The 17465-nt window shown below is 49.7% G+C and overlaps 1 protein-coding gene across 4 annotated transcripts in view; it reads left to right on the forward strand.

Moving 5' to 3' along the window:
• The window catches only part of LOC140403126 (3',5'-cyclic-AMP phosphodiesterase 4B-like), a 965446-nt gene that overhangs the window by 266910 nt on the left and 681071 nt on the right, over window positions 1-17465 (forward strand). The window contains exon 1 of one of the 4 annotated variants that reach the window (XM_072490778.1): window positions 16027-16861. The exons of the other annotated variants lie outside the window; for them this stretch is intronic. Within the exon in view, the coding sequence (XP_072346879.1) occupies window positions 16599-16861 (263 nt within the window). The 5' untranslated portion in view covers window positions 16027-16598. Of the gene's footprint in view, window positions 1-16026; window positions 16862-17465 lie in introns of those variants that run through there. 4 annotated transcript variants of the gene reach the window in all.

Genomic DNA, 17465 nt, shown 5'->3' on the forward strand with positions numbered 1-17465 from the left:
TGAACTGAATTGGTTTCCAATGCTGTGCAGTGTATTGCCAATGGTCCGTGATACTCTTACACGTGAAGCATGTTAGCTTCTGGTTGCTGTTGAGTAAAGAGTCAAGATTTCTGCTCCTTTCCCAAAGACATCTTAATTTTCCTTGAATACACTCTATACAAAACTCTACCACCACACCAAACATGTGCCACCTGTAACCTCTTTACATATCAGTGTCAATTATTGGATACTTAACATTAATGAGACCTCTAATTAGAACGTCTCAACCCATTCCTAACAAAGCAGACAACTTTCCAGTTAAGCCGGGTCTACACTGAATTTAGTTTGGTTAGAAACTGAATGGTCCTGAATCTCAGTCTTTGACAGGCAGGATAAGCAGGTCTGAGTTAGACAATATCTCAGCATTTCAATAGGTTTTATAACAATTCTCACTTTATTCTTCTGTAATTATTGGTCTCTAGGGTTAGGCTTTCTTTTTTCGTTTCAGGTATATTCGTTCAACTGAGGATGAAAACTATGGCATATCTTGTAGCCTTGGGTACTGCACTCTCTATGTACCTTATTTCAGTGGACTAAAATAACATTCTTGTTTTTTTGCTTCCTATCCTGTAACATTAAGCCTTCCCCTACAGCAAGGTAGTTTTCTAGGAAATGTCACGTTTTCTAAACCTCTAACCTAATGACGGCAGTCTGTGGCTAGAATCTCACACTGAACTGCCTTATTCATTCTGCACCACAACAATAACGTGGAATTCAGTCAAGATCTTTTTTATTCTTACACGGGGTGTGTGTGCCACTGGCCAGACCAGCATTTATTGCCCAACCCTAATTGCCCTTGAGAAGGTGGTGGTGAGCTGCCTTCTTGAATTGCTCTGGTTCCTGTGCGGTAAATGTGCCCACCATATGTTAGGGAGGGAGTTCCAGGATTTTGACCCAGCAACAGTGAAGAAATGGCAATATAGTTCCAAGTCAGCATGGGGTGCGGCTTGGAGGGGAACTTGCAAGTGGTGGTGTTCCCATGCATTTGTCCTTCATGTTGGTAGAAGTCACGGGTTTGGAAAGTGCCTTCGAAGGAGCCTTGGTGAGTTGCTGCAGTGTATCATGGTGACTGGTGATGCAGGGAGAGGATGTTGTAGGTGATGGATGGGGTGCCAATCAAATGGGCTGCTTTGTCGAGATGATTTTGAGCTTCTTGAGTGTTGTTGGAGTTGCACTCATCCAGGTAAGTGGAGAGTATTCCATCAGGCCTCCCAAAAGCGAGCGTGAAGTAGAGGTACAAATATGTAGACAGATTATAGAAAAATGTAGGAGCAACAGGGTGGTCATGATGGGAGATTTTAACTTCCCCAACATTGAATGGGACTCATGTAGTATTGGAGGCGTAGATGGAGCAGAATTTGTAAGGAGCATCCAGGAGAGTTTTTTAGAGCAGTATGTAAATAGTCCAACTTGGGAAGGGGCCATACTGGACCTGGTATTGGGGAATGATCCCGGCCAGGTGGTTGAAGTTTCAGTCGGTGATTAATTTGGGAATAGCGATCACAATTCCATAAGTTTTAGAATACTCATGGACAAAGACGAGGGTGGTCCTAAAGGAAGAGTGCTAAATTGGGGAAAGGCCAAGTATAACAAAATTAGGCAGGAGCTAGGGAATGTGGACTGGGAGCAGCTCTTTAAGGGTAAATCCACATTTGAAATGTGGGAGTCTTTTAAGGAAAGGTTGATTAGAGTGCAGGACAGACATGGCCCTGTGAAAATGAGGGATAGAAATGGCAAGATTAGGGAACCATGGATGGCGGGTGGAATTGTGAGACTAGCTAAGATGAAAAAGGAAGCATACATAAGATCTAGGCGACTTAAAACTGATGAAGCTTTGGAGGAATATCGGGAAAGTAGGACAAATCTCAAATGCGCAATAAAGAGGGCTAAAAGGGGTCATGAAATATCTTTGGCTAACAGGGTTAAGGAAAATCCCAAAGCCTTTTATTCGTATAAAAGAAGCAAGAGGGTAACTCGAGAAAGGATTGGCCCACTCCAGACAAAAGAGGGAATTTATGCGTGGAGTCAGAGGAAATGGGTGAGATTCTTAATGAGTACTTTGCATCGGTATTCACCAAGGAGAGGGACATGACGGATGTTGAGGCTAGGGATGGATGCTTAAATACTCTAGGTCAAGTCGGCATAAGGAAGGGGGAAGTTTTGGGTATTCTAAAAGGCATTAAGGTGGACAAGTCCGCAGGTCCGGATGGGATCTATCCCAGGTTACTGAGGGAAGCGAGGGACAAAATAGCTGGGGCCTTAACAGATATCTTTGCAGCATCCTTGAGCACGGGTGAGGTCCCGGAGGACTGGAGAATTGCTAATGTTTTCCCTTTGTTTAAGAAGGGTAGCAGGGATAATCCAGGGAATTATAGACTTGTGAGCTTGATTTCAGTGGTAGGCAAACTGTTGGACAAGATACTGAGGGATAGGATCTATTTACATTTGGAAGAAAATAGACTTATCAGTGATAGGCAGCATGGTTTTGTGCATGGAAGGTCATGTCTTACAAACCTAATAGAATTCTTTGAGGAAGTGACAAAGTTAATTGATGAGGGAAGGGCTGTAGATGTCATATACATGGACTTCAGTAAGGCGTTTGATAAAGTTTCCCATGGCAGGTTGATGGAAAAAGTGAAGTTGTTTGGGGTTCAGGGTGTACTAGCTAGATGGATAAAGAACTGGCTGGGCAACAGGAGACAGAGAGTAGTGGTGGAAGGGAGTGTCTCAAAATGGAGAAAGGTGACTAGTGGTGTTCCACAGGGATCCGTGCTCAGACCACTGTTGTTTGTGAGATACATAAATGATCTGGACGAAGGTATAGGTGGTCTGATTAGCAAGTTTGCAGATGATACTAAGATTGGTGGAGTTGCAGATAGCGAGGTGGACTGTCAGAGAATACAGCAAAATATAGATAGATTGGAGAGTTGGGCAGAGAAATGGCAGATGGAGTTCAATCCAGGCAAATGCGAGGTGATGCATTTTGGAAGATCTAATTTAAGAGCTGACTATACGGTCAATGGAAGAGTCCTGGGGAAAATTGATGTACAGAGAGATCTGGGAGTTCAGGTCCATTGTACCCTGAAGGTGGCAATGCAGGTCGATAGAGTGGTCAAGAAGGCATACAGCATGCTTGCCTTCATCAGACGGGGTATTGAGTACAAGAGTCGGCAGGTCATGTTACAGTTGTATAGGACTTTGGTTAGGCCACATTTGGAATACTGCGTGCAGTTCTGGTCGCCACATTACCAGAAGGATGTGGATGCTTTAGAGAGGGTGCAGAGGAGGTTCACCAGGGTGTTGCCTGGTATGGAGGGTGCTAGCTATGAAGAAAGGTTGAGTAGATTAGGATTGTTTTCGTTGGAAAGACGGAAGTTGAGGGGGGAACCTGATTGAGGTCTACAAAATTATGAGAGGTATGGACAGGGTGGATAGCAACAAGCTTTTTCCAAGAGTGGGGGTGTCAATTACAAGGGGTCACGATTTCAAGGTGAGAGGGGGAAAGTTTAAGGGAGATTGCGTGGAAATTTTTTTACGCAGAGGGTGGTGGGTGCCTGGAACGCTTTGCCAGCGGAGGTGGTAGAGGCGGGCACGATAGCATCATTTAAGATGCATGTAGACAGATATATGAACGGGCGGGGAACAGAGGGAAGTAGATCCTTGGAAAATAGAAGACAGGTTTAGATAAAGGATCTGGATCGGCGCAGGCTGGGGGGGCCGAAGGGTCTGTTCCTGTGCTGTAATTTTCTTTGTTCTTTTGTTATCACACTCCTGACTTGTGCCTTGTAGATGGTGGACAGGATTTGGGGGGTCAGGAGGTGAGTTACTTGCCACAGAATTCCCAGCCTCTGACCTGCTCTTATAGGCTCAACATTTATAGTTTGAGGTAGTTTGAGAAAGGACATTCTTACTAGCTTGAGGAAGTCCAGCGAAGGTTCACCAGACTAATCCCAGGATGGCAGGACTGAAAAATGAAGAAAGACTGGATCGACTGGGCTTGTACTCGCTGGAGTTTAGAAGAATGAGAGGGGATCTCATAGAAACATATAAAATCCTGGTGGGACTGACAGGCTAGATTTGGGAAGAATGTTCCCGATGTTGGGGACGCTCAGAACTCGGGGTCACAGCCTAAGAATAAGGGGTCAGCCATTCAGGACTGAGATGGGGAAGAACTTCTTCTCTCAGAGAGTTGGGAACTTTGGAATTCTCCACCACAGAAAGCTGTTGCTGCCGGTTTATTGGATATATTCAAGAGGGAGCTGGACGTGGCCCTTGCGGCTAAAGGGATCAAGGGGTATGGAGAGAAAGCGAGAGTGGGATGCTGAATTTTCATGATCAGCCATGATCATATAGAATGGTGATGTAGGCCCGAATGGCCTCCTCCTGCTCCCATTTTCAATGTTTCTGTATGGCTGGTCCAGTTCAGTTTCAGGTCAATGGTAACGTCCAGAATATTGATGGTAATGCCACTGAATGTCAAGGCAAGGTGATTAGGTTCCCTCTTGTTAGAGATGGTTATTTCCTGGCTAAGTTCTAGAACACAAATCTTTATTACTATTGTTGAAATGTTGCCAGGGCACATAGCCTTTGCATTATCCAGTGCCTTGAGTTGTTTCTTGATATCATTTGCAGTGAATCCAATTGACTGAAGACTGACATCTGTGGAGCCTCCTCCTTCAGTTGGTTGTTTAATTGTCCACTACCATTCACAACTGGACGTGGCAGGACTGCAGAGCGTACATCAGCGAGCCCTGTCTCTCGCAAGCTGGTTTCACTGTTTGGCACACAAGTAGTCCTGTGTTGTACCTTCACCAAGTTGACAGCTGGTGCAGCTCCTGGCACGCCCTCCTGCATTTCAATTGAAGTAGGGTTGATCCCCAGTTTGACGGCAATGGGAGAGCGGGTGGCCTGGTGTTGCCATGAGGTTACAGAGTGTGGCTGAGTACAATTCTGGATGCTCAGTTTTGAGTTGTTGATGAGTTTGAAATCTGTCTCATTTGACACAGTGCAATAGATCCACAAGGAATATACTGAAACCCAACAATTTAACTGAGATTCTGAACAAGACAGAACGAGTGAATGTTCAGGAAATAAAGCTGAAAACTTAAATCAATATTTTAGGTAATTCTTGATGTTTATAACCAATAGAATTATTCAGTTAAGATTCTTCTCATGACTGGAAACAGATACTTTCAATATCCCATATGTGATAATCCTTTTGGGAATTATTAAACTAATTAGATAACAAAAAGTATGCCATTGTTTGTTAGCTAACCGATGTACAATGTCACGTTATCTGCTCACACAGAAACACGTGAAGGCTGAGTCCTATGTATATGGAGCCCCAGATTATAAAGTCAAGTTAAGGAATACAAACACATGGTCTAGCAGTGATGCCCACAGGAATGATACAACATGTTAAAAAGAAAGAAAAAAAATTATATTTGTATAATGTCTTTCACAACCTCAGGATGTCCAAAACAATTTGTGGCCAGTGAAATGGCTTTGGAGTGTTGCCATTGTTGCGATGTGGCATCGGGTTTGTGCACAGTAACGTCCCACAGAGAGCAAAATATTATAACAACCGGATAATGTCTTTTAGTAATGTTGGTTGTGAAATGAATGTTGGCCAGGAAACTGAGAACTCCACTACTCTCCAAAATAACCCCATGGGATCTCTTACATCCAGCTGAGGGGGCAGACAGGGCTGCCCACCTCATCCAAACAGCCCTATACTCCTTCAGTACTGAACTGGAATGTCAGTCTGCATTGTGTGCACACATTCTTGGAGTTTGGTTTGACCCCTGGCACAGGGATGAGAGTGCTATCACTAACGTACATGAAACTCCTAAATTTCTCTTTGGCACCTCCACTCAGCTGATATGACGGGTACACCATGTAAGGAAATAATGGGTGAGCACTCACGTCCCGTTGCTCCATGGGATTGTGAAACCTACACGACGGAAGTGCTGCTTTCCAATGATGCAGCATCAATATGATGAAACTGTAAAAGCTTGGTGATCTGGCAAAGGCACTGGACAGCTGAACTATACAAGGTTTGAAGGACCCACGTGCAGCTTTGGCACAGTTCTAAGTAATCTGGCTCCTGTGTGTAATATCTACGCGATGCTTCGATGCGAGGTTTCTTCAACAGGACTTCCCAAACCTGCAGCCTCACCCATCCAGAAGGATAAGGGCAGCAGATGGAAACATTGCCTCCTTAGAGCAGAGCAAGAACAGGTTAAGAGGAGATTTGACAGGAGTGTTCTAAATCGTGAATGGTTTTGATTGAGTAAATAAGGGGAAAGTATTTCCAGTGCCAGATGTATCCAGTGGACACAGATTGAAAGTGATTGGCAAAAGACCCAGAGGCAAAATGAGAAAGCATTTTTTATTAAGACAGTGAGTTGTTGTGATCTGGACTATGCCGCCTCGAAGAATAGTGAAGTCAGATTAATGAGTAAAATGCAAAAGAGAACTGGGTAACTACTTAAAGGGAAGATATTTACAGTATCATGGGTATGAGCGGGGGACTGGAATAAATGGAATAGTTCTACCAGAGAGCTGGCACTGACATGATGGGCCATGTGGCCTTCTTTTGTGCTGTTCCATTCTCTGATTCCAAGTTCCCCCAAGCCTCACAATTGGAAATACATCATTACTGGGTCAAAATCATGGAACTCCCTACCTAGCCACACCTTCACCACACGAACTTCAATGGCTCAGGAAAGCCCCCTCCAGCTTCTCGAGTGCAAATAGGGATATGCAATAAATGCTGGCCTTGCCAACGATGGCGGCCCCCTTGCCAACAATGGCCAGCCCTCTTGCCAACGATGGCAGCCCCCTTGCCAACGATGGCGGCCCCCTTGCCAACAATGGCGGCCCCCTTGACAACGATGGCGGCCCCCTTGCCAACAATGGCCAGCCCTCTTGCCAATGATGGCGGCCCCCTTGCCAACGATGGTGGCCCCCTTGCCAACGATGGCGGGCCCCTTGCCAACAATGGCCAGCCCCCTTACCAATGATGGCGGCCCCCTTGCCAACGATGGCGGCCCCCTTGCCGATGATGGCAGCCCCCTTGCCAATGATGGCGGCCCCCTTACCAACGATGGCGGCCCCCTTGCCGATGATGGCAGCCCCCTTGCCAACGATGGCGGCCCCCTTGCCAACAATGGTGGCCCCCTTGCCGATGATGGCAGCCCCCTTGCCAACGATGGCGGCCCCCTGTGAATGATTTTAAATAGTTGATCTCAGCCCAATGGCATTTGGGTGAGATGGTCAGCTTGACATTACCAACTGGGAAAGTGGAAGAAAGGCTTTTGTTCCTATTCCTGCTGACTGCTCTCTGAATTCTATTGGAACTATGCATGTGAGGGCAGGATTAGATACAGCTATGATGTCCTCACAACCAATTAATATATTATAGTTAATATTAATATCATACTGCCAACACTCCCACATGAAAAAAAGCAATTTGGGAAGATATGAAATAGAGAGCAGTGCAATTGGAAGTATTCCACGGTGAGAGTCAGCGCCTTCAGGAGAGGAGAGAAGGAAATTGGAACAAATATTTTTCACGCTTGTTTTGATGTTAATCAGTTAGATTTTTTCTTCATGAAAATCCTCTACAGGTATTTACTTAATTACGAGAGAAGACAGAATTAAAAATGCTGTTAGAAAGTCTTGGGAGCCAGAGGTACTTTATTTCCACGGTGCTAATTAAACTAATGAACCCAACAGCTATTTTCTGGATGGGCATAGATCCAACAACACTTAAGAACTTCTACCTCATCCAGAGCAAAGCTGTCTACCTGATCAGCATTCCTTTAAACATTCAGGTCCTCCGGCTCCAGCCCTCCGTGGCTGCACCACTTACAAGATTCACTGTAGCAGCTTCCCTAGGCTTCTTCGACAGCAGCTCCCAACCCTTGACCTCTACCACAAGGGGAACACCTGCAAGTCTCCCTCCAAGCCACATACCATCTTTGACTGGGAAATACATTCCTATTCCTTCATCATTGCTGCATTGCAATCTTAGGACACCCAGGGAGAGCACGGTAGCACATGTGGCTAGCACTGTGGCTTCACAGCACCAGGGTCCCAGGTTCGATTCCCAGCATGGGTCACTGTCTGTGCGGAGTCTGCACGTTCTCCCCGTGTGTGCGTGGGTTTCCTCCGGGTGCTCCGGTTTCCTCCCACAGTCCAAAGATGTTCAGGTTATGTAGTTTGGCCATGCTAAATTGCCCTTAGTGTCCAAAAAGGTTAGATGGGGTTATTGGGCTACGGGGATAGGGTGGAAGTGGACCGTTTTGTCTGCGCTCCATGACACCGATACGCTAAGAAGCCTTCTTACGGAAGCCAACTGAACCCTCCAGGACGGACATGGACATTTCTCGGGAGAGCGGGGACCAAGAGTTGCAGGGCTTGTCAGTGTTGAACCTTGGTCGCCGGAGCGACCGTCAACCGTGCCCAAATGACACGGGCTTCCGCTAGGGAGCGACCAGGAGCATCCAGGCCTGTCACAATGGCGCACCCGGGTACGGCCGAGAGGGTTACCCCAAAACAGAACACCAAGATGGTGGCTGCAGGCTGCGGGTTGGGTGCTGCGAACAGGCCCGGGACACCGTAAAAGCAGGGGAGAACCCATTCCCCGCCAGAGCCCCAGGCATTACCACCCCCCTAGAGGCTGCGCATACTATGTGGGAGACCAGGAGGAGGAGGAGTTGCTCAGGGCCGCACCCAACCGAATTGCATTAACAGTGAATGGACACCCATTGAAATGGCACTGACATCGGGGCTGCCGGGCATTCTCCTTCATCAAATCCAGTCTCCAGACATTAGACTTTTGGGACACGGATGACCAATTGGTGATGTAAACTGGAGAGCTTTTGGCCGTTAAGGGATTAACCCAGGTGACCATGGCATACGGGGACCAGTCGGCATATTTGCCCTTGGTGGTAATCCGCGGAGGAGGACCTGGCATACTGGTGTGCGATTGGCTGGTAACCCGTCTGTCACATGTACCCCCACTGCCCAGAAGGAGTGGATGCAAAGTTTCCGGGCATTTTCGTGAAAGATCTCGGGATGATAATAGGTGTAGCGGCCAAAATCAGTGAGGACGAGGAATCGCAACTCTGTTACTTCCGCGCCCGCCCAGTGCCATACGCGTTGCGACCCATGGTCAACGCAGAGTTGGATCACCTGGAACACTTGGGCATCATCCGCCCCGTCCATTTTGTCGATTGGGCTGCACCAGTGGTCCCGGTGTTAAAATCCAGCAGAGCCATACTTCTGTGTGGGGACTACAAGGTGACAGCGAACCGAATCTCTCCCTTTGACCGTTACCCAGTCCCGAGCATTGGGGATGTCAAACTCAGCGGTGAAACGACATTCACAAAGCTTGACATGAGCCACGCAGTCATGCAGCTGGTCCTAGATCCGGACTCTCGGACGCCCGTGACAGTGAACACCCACAGAGGACTGTATGAATACACCTGACTGCCTTTTGGGGTTTCATCGGCCTGTGCGACTGTCCAATGGTGATGGAAAACATCCTGGGAGCCTACCCAGGGTGGCTGTGTACCTGGATGACATACTCATCACCGGGGCCTTGGAAACAGAACAGAAAGCAAAGAGTGGGGACAAATGGGTGTTTTTCTAGATGGCGATCAGTGGCTAGTGATGTGTCTCAGGGATCAGTGCAGGGACTGCAATTGTTTTCAATTTACATAGATGATTTGGAGTTGGGGGCCAAGTGTAATGTGTCAAAGTTCGCAGATGATGCTAAGATGTGTGGTAGAGTAAAGTGCGCAGAGGATATTGAAAGTCTGCAGAGGGATATAGATAGTTTCAGTGAATGGGTCTGGCAGATGGACAATGTTGGTAAATGTGAGGTCATCCATTTTGGTAGGAATAACAGCAAAATGGACTATTATTTAGATGGTAAAAAATTGCAGCGTGCTGCCGTGCAGAGGAACCTGGGTGTCCTTGTGCATGAATCACAAAATGTTGTTTTGCAAGTGCAGCAGGTAATTAAGGTGGCAAATGGAAATTTGTCCTTCATTGCTAGAGGGATGGAGTTTTAAAACAGGGAAGTTATGTTGCAGCTGTATAAGGTGCCGATGAGGCCACACCTGGAGTACTGTGTCCAGTTCTGGTCTCCTTACTTGAGAAAGGATGTACTGGCACTGGAGGGGGTGCAGAGGAGATTCACTAGGTTGATTCCGGAGTTGAGAGGATCGGCTTATGAGGAGAGACTGAGTAGACTGGGACTATACTCATTGGAATTTGGAAGAATGAGGAGGGAATCTGATATAGCATACAAAACGATGAAGGGAATGGATAAGATAGAAGCAGGGAGGTTGTTCCCACTGGCGGGTGAAATTAGAACTAGGTGGCATAACCTCAAAATAAGGGGGAGCAGATTTGGGACTGAGTTGAGGCAGAACTCCTTCACCCAAAAGTTGTAAATCTGTGGAATTCCCTGCCCAGTGAAGCAGTTGAGGTTACCTTGTTGAATGGTAGTTAGATTTTTGAACAGTAAAGGAATAAAGGGTTATGGTGAGCGGCGGGAAAGTGGACCTGAGTCCACAAAAAGATCAGCCATGATCTCATTGAATGGTGGAGCAGGCTCGAAGGGCCAGATGGCCGACTCCTGCTCCTAGTTCTTATGTACACGGGAGCCTCCGGATACACCAGTTCAGGTCGCCCGCGGCCCCTATCACTGCCTCGGTCGCCACGCCAGCCCCCGCCCATCGAATCCTAAGAGGCTCGGATGCCTGATGCCTCATCAGAGGACCCTAACACCGTCCGGCATGGACATAGGCCCACCTGCTGTGGTCGTCCAGCTGGCTGCAACGGCAGCACCATTGCCGGCCTCACTGCCCATGTCTCGACGCTCCGCTCAAAAACGTCGGTCACTGGTGTGTTGCACACCTCCCGGATCCATCCCGTCAACCCCAGACCGCAGTTCACTCCCCAAACGAACAAGAGGGCCTGAACCCGAAGACAAGGACGTTTCCCCTGACTTGGAGACGGGTGAGGTGTTAAGACCTCCTTGGGGCCAAGGACTATGCTACATTCGATATCCCCCCTACACAGCTGAGTATGATCTCTCCTGGTAACAAGGGGAAGCTACTCTGTATAAAACCCTTTGGGGAGAGGAATGGTAGTTTTGTTATTTCTGTGTATATTGTAATAAACCAGTCGTTCATTTCTACCCGACCGTGTGCTCCAGTTGTCTCCCCCATTCTGGTTCTACAATGCCCATTTGGCCTTTTCCTTATTCAGGTTTTCTCCCCTTCTGTTCAGAAGATTCTAACACTCCATGGTTACAGTTACCCTCTTTTCCTGACAGTGCTGACTCTCCCTAGGTACATTTTTTCCATCTCTCCTGGAGGGGCTGACCCTCCCCTTTCTCTTCTGAAGGCACTGACAGTCCCGAGGGTTGTGTTACACACATGCTGTTTACCCTCTGGTGCACGTCAAGTTTAGACAAGTGAGTGTCACAAGGGTACTTAGACACCACGGGTGTTAGAGCCAAACTTGAACCTGATCTCACTCCATGAGTCATTGGATAACAATCAAAAGCAGGGACCTTGCCTGATTTTCCTCTCTTTGTACCGGGAGAGCACAGGGCCAGCAAATTTAACATTATTCAAACTCGCTATGTTTAGTTTATAAGCTGCTTTTTTTGATCAGAGCGTTCGGATATAAGATAATAAAGAATGTAGCAACACAATAAATAGCAGGAAGGTGAGCCACTGGATTGCAGAGGAAACACCAAAGATGGGCAGTCTACACTGGAGAGAGGAACATAATCCAGAACAAAGGGTAAAAGCATCAAACTGAAACAGGACACACTGCAGATAAAGATACAGGAGCAACCAGAATGGTGAGAAGTAAGATACCGTGAACATACTGGGCGGCACGTTAGCACAGTGGTTAGCACTGTTGCTTCACAGCGCCAGGGTCCCAGGTTCGATTCCCGGCTTGGTTCACTGTCTGTGCGGAGTCTGCACGTTCTCCCCGTGTCTGCGCTGATTTCCTCCGGGGGCTCCGGTTTCCTCCCACAGTCCAAAGATGTGCAGGTTAGGTGGATTGGCCATGATAAATTGCCCATAGTGTCCAAACAAGAAGGTTAGGTGGGGTTACGGGGAGAAGGTGGAGGTGTGGGCTTGGGTAGGGTGCTCTTTCCAAGGGCCGGTGGAGACACGATGGACCAAATGGCCTCCTTCTGCACTGTAAATTCTATGATTCTGTGATAAAGAATTCCAGCAGTCACACCAAAAACCCGTACAAGAATGTCACTTAGCTGCTGTCCTTGGAACAAAGGAGAATGAGATTTGACTAGATTCTGACAGACTTAGATAAGGTAGGTAAGGAAAAAACTTCCCAGCAGCTGACTGCACGTGGACAAGTGGACACAGATTGATGATTTTGGGCAAGTGATGCCGGGGGAATGTGCGGAGGAAGTGTCTCAGGCAGCGAGTGGTAATGACCTGCAACTCACTGCCCAATGGTGGAAGCAGAAACAATCAATGATTTCAGAAGGAAATTGGATGGCATCTTAGAAGGAAATGAATTTGCTGGGACATCGAGCAGGTGAGTGAGACCGACTGGATTGTTCTGCAGGAAGCTAGTCTGGACTTGATGGGCCGAATGGCCTTTTGTGCCGTAAATTACTCTGGACATCATGCATGTTTAGCATGAGTGTCGGTGACACTGACGTGCTGTGTGAAGAGAGAACTGGTATCCCTCACAGGAGAGACACAGCATGAAGTAGAATGAAATGAAATGAAAATTGCTTATTGTCACAAGTAGGCTTCAAATGAAGTTACTGTGAAAAGCCCCTAGTCGCCACATTCCGGCGCCTGTTCTGGGAGGCTGTTACGGGAACAAGGGAGGGGAGGAACCAAACAACTCATTGGAATGCCAAGCCAATGTGTACAAACTGCACTTCCTTTCCCAGGACCTGAGGTTGTTGTAACACTGTCACCTGTTCATTTTGGATTGAACAGTCTGGCCATTGAAAGAGTCTCCATCTGACATTTTAAATGGGAAGAGGACACCAGAAAGAATGTCCAAAGAAAGTATTGTCCCTATATTCTTCTGTGTCCTTATACAGAGAAAAGGGGAGAACTCCGGAGGTGGGAATATCCCACCCAACTCAACCCTGGGCATGATTTTTTTTTAAAACAGAATGGGTGGCACAGTGGTTAGCACTGCTGCCAGGTTCGATTCCCGGCTTGGGTCACAATCTGTGCGGAGTCTGCACGTTCTCCCCGTGTCTGCGTGGGTTTCCTCCCACAGGATGTGCAGGTTAGGTGGATTGGCCATGATAAATTACCCTTAGTGTCCAGGGACGTGTAGGTTAGGTTATTGGGATAGGGCGGGGAAGTGGGTTTGGGTGGGGTGCTCTTTCGGAGGGTGGGTGCAGACTCGATGGGCCGAATGGCCTCCTGCTCTGTAGGGATTCTGTGATGAACCTGAGATGTGTGATGTTGACCCTTCACCTGGCTAGTCAATGATTGTCATAGATTGGAAGGAAATGGGCAGAGATTGGATGGGATTAGAGGGAAACAGATGAAGCCAGTGACAGAGACACAAGATGCAGCGGGAAGGAGGTGTGTGTGTGAGAGGGGAGACGACAGAAGCAGCTTCCTGAGATATCCGCTCGGAAATAGACTGTGCTGTGTCTGTCTCGGTGCCAGAGAGCGCTCGCGAGTATTTTTTAAAGCAAAAAATACAGGAGCCTGATCTTCAGTGTGTGAGCAGGAGAAGCAGAAAGGCTGCAGAGAGAGGACTGAGGGGCAGAAGGACTCTGGAGAAAGGCTGGACTCTGCAGTATTCCGAGGCTGGACTCTGATCCGGGACTGACACAATTGGCAAACTGCATCTGAAAGTTTGGTGGAGGGACGGGGAGAGGCAGATTTTATAAAAAGCCGATGAAAAATAGAAGCGGAGTGACAGAGCAATGATGTGTGTGGAACACGGTGCTGCTGAGCAAAGGGGAGAAGTTTATTAGCGGTGCAGTCTCCCTGGAATGGCTCCCAGGAAGGGGGTCAGAGCCGGTGTGAGAATGGACAAGACACCGAGAGACGTTTAAACAGGGGGCGGTGGGCACCAGTCACCCAGCCAGACACCATCCAGAGCAACATCCCAGCCAGACACCATCCAGAGCAACATCACCCAGCCAGACACCATCCAGAGCAACATCCCAGCCAGACACCATCCAGAGCAACATCCCAGCCAGACACCATCCAGAGCAACATCACCCAGCCAGACACCATCCAGAGCAACATCACCCAGCCAGACACCATCCAGAGCAACATCACCCAGCCAGACACCATCCAGAGCAACATCCCAGCCAGACACCATCCAGAGCAACATCACCCAGCCAGACACCATCCAGAGCAACATCACCCAGCCAGACACCATCCAGAGCAACATCACCCAGCCAGACACCATCCAGACACCATCCAGAGCAACATCACCCAGCCAGACACCATCCAGAGCAACATCACCCAGGCAGACACCATCCAGAGCAACATCACCCAGCCAGACACCAACCAGAGCAACATCCCAACCAGACACCAACCAGACACCATCCAGAGCAACATCCCAGCCAGACACCAAACAGACACCATCCAGAGCAACATCCCAACCAGACACCATCCAGAGCAACATCCCAACCAGACACCATCCAGAGCAACATCCCAGCCAGACACCAACCAGACACCATCCAGAGCAACATCCCAACCAGACACCATCCAGAGCAACATCCCAGCCAGACACCAACCAGACACCATCCAGAGCAACATCCCAACCAGACACCATCCAGAGCAACATACCAACCAGACACCATCCAGAGCAACATCCCAACCAGACACCATCCAGAGCAACATCCCAACCAGACACCATCCAGAGCAACATCCCAACCAGACACCATCCAGAGCAACATCCCAACCAGACACCATCCAGAGCAACATCACCCCGCCAGACACCATCCAGAGCAACATCCCAGCCAGACACCAACCAGAGCAACATCAACCCAGCCAGACACCAACCAGACACCATCCAGAGCAACATCCCAGCCAGACACCAACCAGACACCATCCAGAGCAACAGTCCCCCTGGAGTGAGTTGGACAGGCTGAGGGGTTTGGGACCAGGCTGAGGGGTTTGGGACCACGCAGAGGGGGTTTGGGACCAGGCTGAGAGGGTTGGGACAGGCAGAGGGGGCTGGGACAGGCAGAGGGTGCTGGGACAGGCTGAGGGGTTTGGGACCAGGCAGAGGGGGTTGGGACCAGGCTGAGGGGGTTTGGGACCAGGCAGAGGGGTTTGGGACCAGGCAGAGGGGGTTGGGACCAGGCTGAGGGGGTTTGGGACCAGGCAGAGGGGGCTGGGACAGGCAGAGGGGGCTGGGACAGGCAGAGGGTGTTGGGACAGGCTGAGGGGTTTGGGACCAGGCAGAGGGGGTTGGGACCAGGCTGAGGGGGTTTGGGACCAGGCAGAGGGGGCTGGGACAGGCAGAGGGGGCTGGGACAGGCAGAGGGTGCTGGGACAGGCTGAGGGGTTTGGGACCAGGCAGAGGGGGTTGGGACCAGGCTGAGGGGGTTTGGGACCAGGCAGAGGGGGTTGGGACCAGGCTGAGGGGGTTTGGGACCAGGCAGAGGGGTTTGGGACCAGGCAGAGGGGGTTGGGACCAGGCTGAGGGAGTTTGGGACCAGGCTGAAGGGTTTGGGACCAGGCAGAGTGGTTTGGGACCAGGCTGAAGGGGTTGGGACCAGGCAGAAGGGGTTGGGCCAGGCAGAAGGGGTTGGGACCAGGCAGAAGAGTTTGGGACCAGGCAGAAGGGTTTGGGGGCAGACAGAGGGGGCTGGGACAGGCAGAAGGGGTTGAGATCAGGCAGAGGGGGCTGGGACAGGCAGAGGGGGTTGAGATCAGGCTGAGGGGGTTTGGGACCAGGCAGAGGGGGTTGAGATCAGGCAGATTGTTGAAGCAGGTTATTGTAAAGCTGAAACAAATCTACCCGGTGCAATTGGACAGCTGGAAAATTCCTCAATCCACCAGGGCTAAAGGCAGAAAGTACGTGGGGAGGCTCCGAATTCACCCAACTGAGCGGAACTCTCCGCAACGCAGAAAACAGCCAGAGACCAGGAGGCTCCCAGCTGGGATGTGACCCTCCTGGGGAGGACTCACTTATTGGAAAGCAGTGAGCGGGGTGGAGTCACCTAGAGCCGCCCACACAGAGCACCAGCCCGGGCACTGGGGGTGTGGGAACATGACGTTTCTTCCTCACTCACCCCAGCCAGGATAGTGAACCCGGTGGAGAGTCTCTGCTGGAGCTGTGCTGGTGGCTGCGGGGATATTGAAGCCAGGGGAGAGGCTGTGCTGGAGCTGTACTGGTGGCTGCGGGGATATTGAAGCCAGAGGAGAGGCGCTGCTGGAGCTGTGCTGGTGGCTGCGGGGAGCAGCAGGAGGCGCCGAGTCTTTCTGTTACAGTCAGTGTGTTGTGCTGCTCCTGCCGTCCGGATCAGCTGTCCGGCTCCTTGCACCATGGAGCCCCCTCCTTGCTCCAAGAAGAGTCTCTCCCTGACCCTGCCTGTCCCCAGAGAGGGACAGAACACCCTCAGACCCCCTCAGCACCTGTGGAGACAGCCCCGGACTCCCATCAAAATCAAACAGCGCGGTTTCTCGGACACAGACCGACATGTGCACCGGCAGATGGAGCGCTCCAACGCCGTGGATTCCAGTGAGAGACCCGGGCTGAATAAATCCCGCATGTCCTGGCCATCCTCCTTCCAGGGCAGCCCCAGACGGTAGGAATGACTTCCTTTAACTGCTCAATAATCACATCATTGTTGGGAGAATTGAGGGGTGTGGGGCGCCCGTTGATTTGGGGACTGGTGTTTTGGACACCCCGCCTGGGAGGCTTTGCTGACTGTCCCACCACTACGGCTGCTGGGGGATTAACACTTGCTGCTCCAACCTCACCATCGGGTCACACCCTCTGTCACTTCATTGACACATTTTTAAAGTTTTTCGAAGTTTTTCTCGAACTGCCTTTTCAAATGTTGTGTCCAATATTAGAATATGTGAGTGTTGAAGATAAAGCCTGTCCTGTGGGGTCTGTTCCTGGGGAATGTGGGAGATCAGCACACAGGCTGTAGTCTCTGCGTATTGGGGATAGTGTCTGGGCAGTGGGGGTAATGTCTGCGTATTGGGGTTAGCGTCTGGGCAGTGAGGGTAATGTCTGCGTATTGGGGTTAGCGTCTGGGCAGTGAGGGTAATGTCTGCGTATTGGGGTTAGCGTCTGGGCAGTGAGGGTAATGTCTGCGTATTGGGGTTAGCGTCTGGGCAGTGTGGGTAATGTCTGCGTATTGGGGTTAGCGTCTGGGCAGTGAGGGTAATGTCTGCGTATTG

This window comes from Scyliorhinus torazame, chromosome 27 (assembly GCF_047496885.1).
Source record: "Scyliorhinus torazame isolate Kashiwa2021f chromosome 27, sScyTor2.1, whole genome shotgun sequence".
Lineage (NCBI taxonomy): Eukaryota > Metazoa > Chordata > Chondrichthyes > Carcharhiniformes > Scyliorhinidae > Scyliorhinus > Scyliorhinus torazame.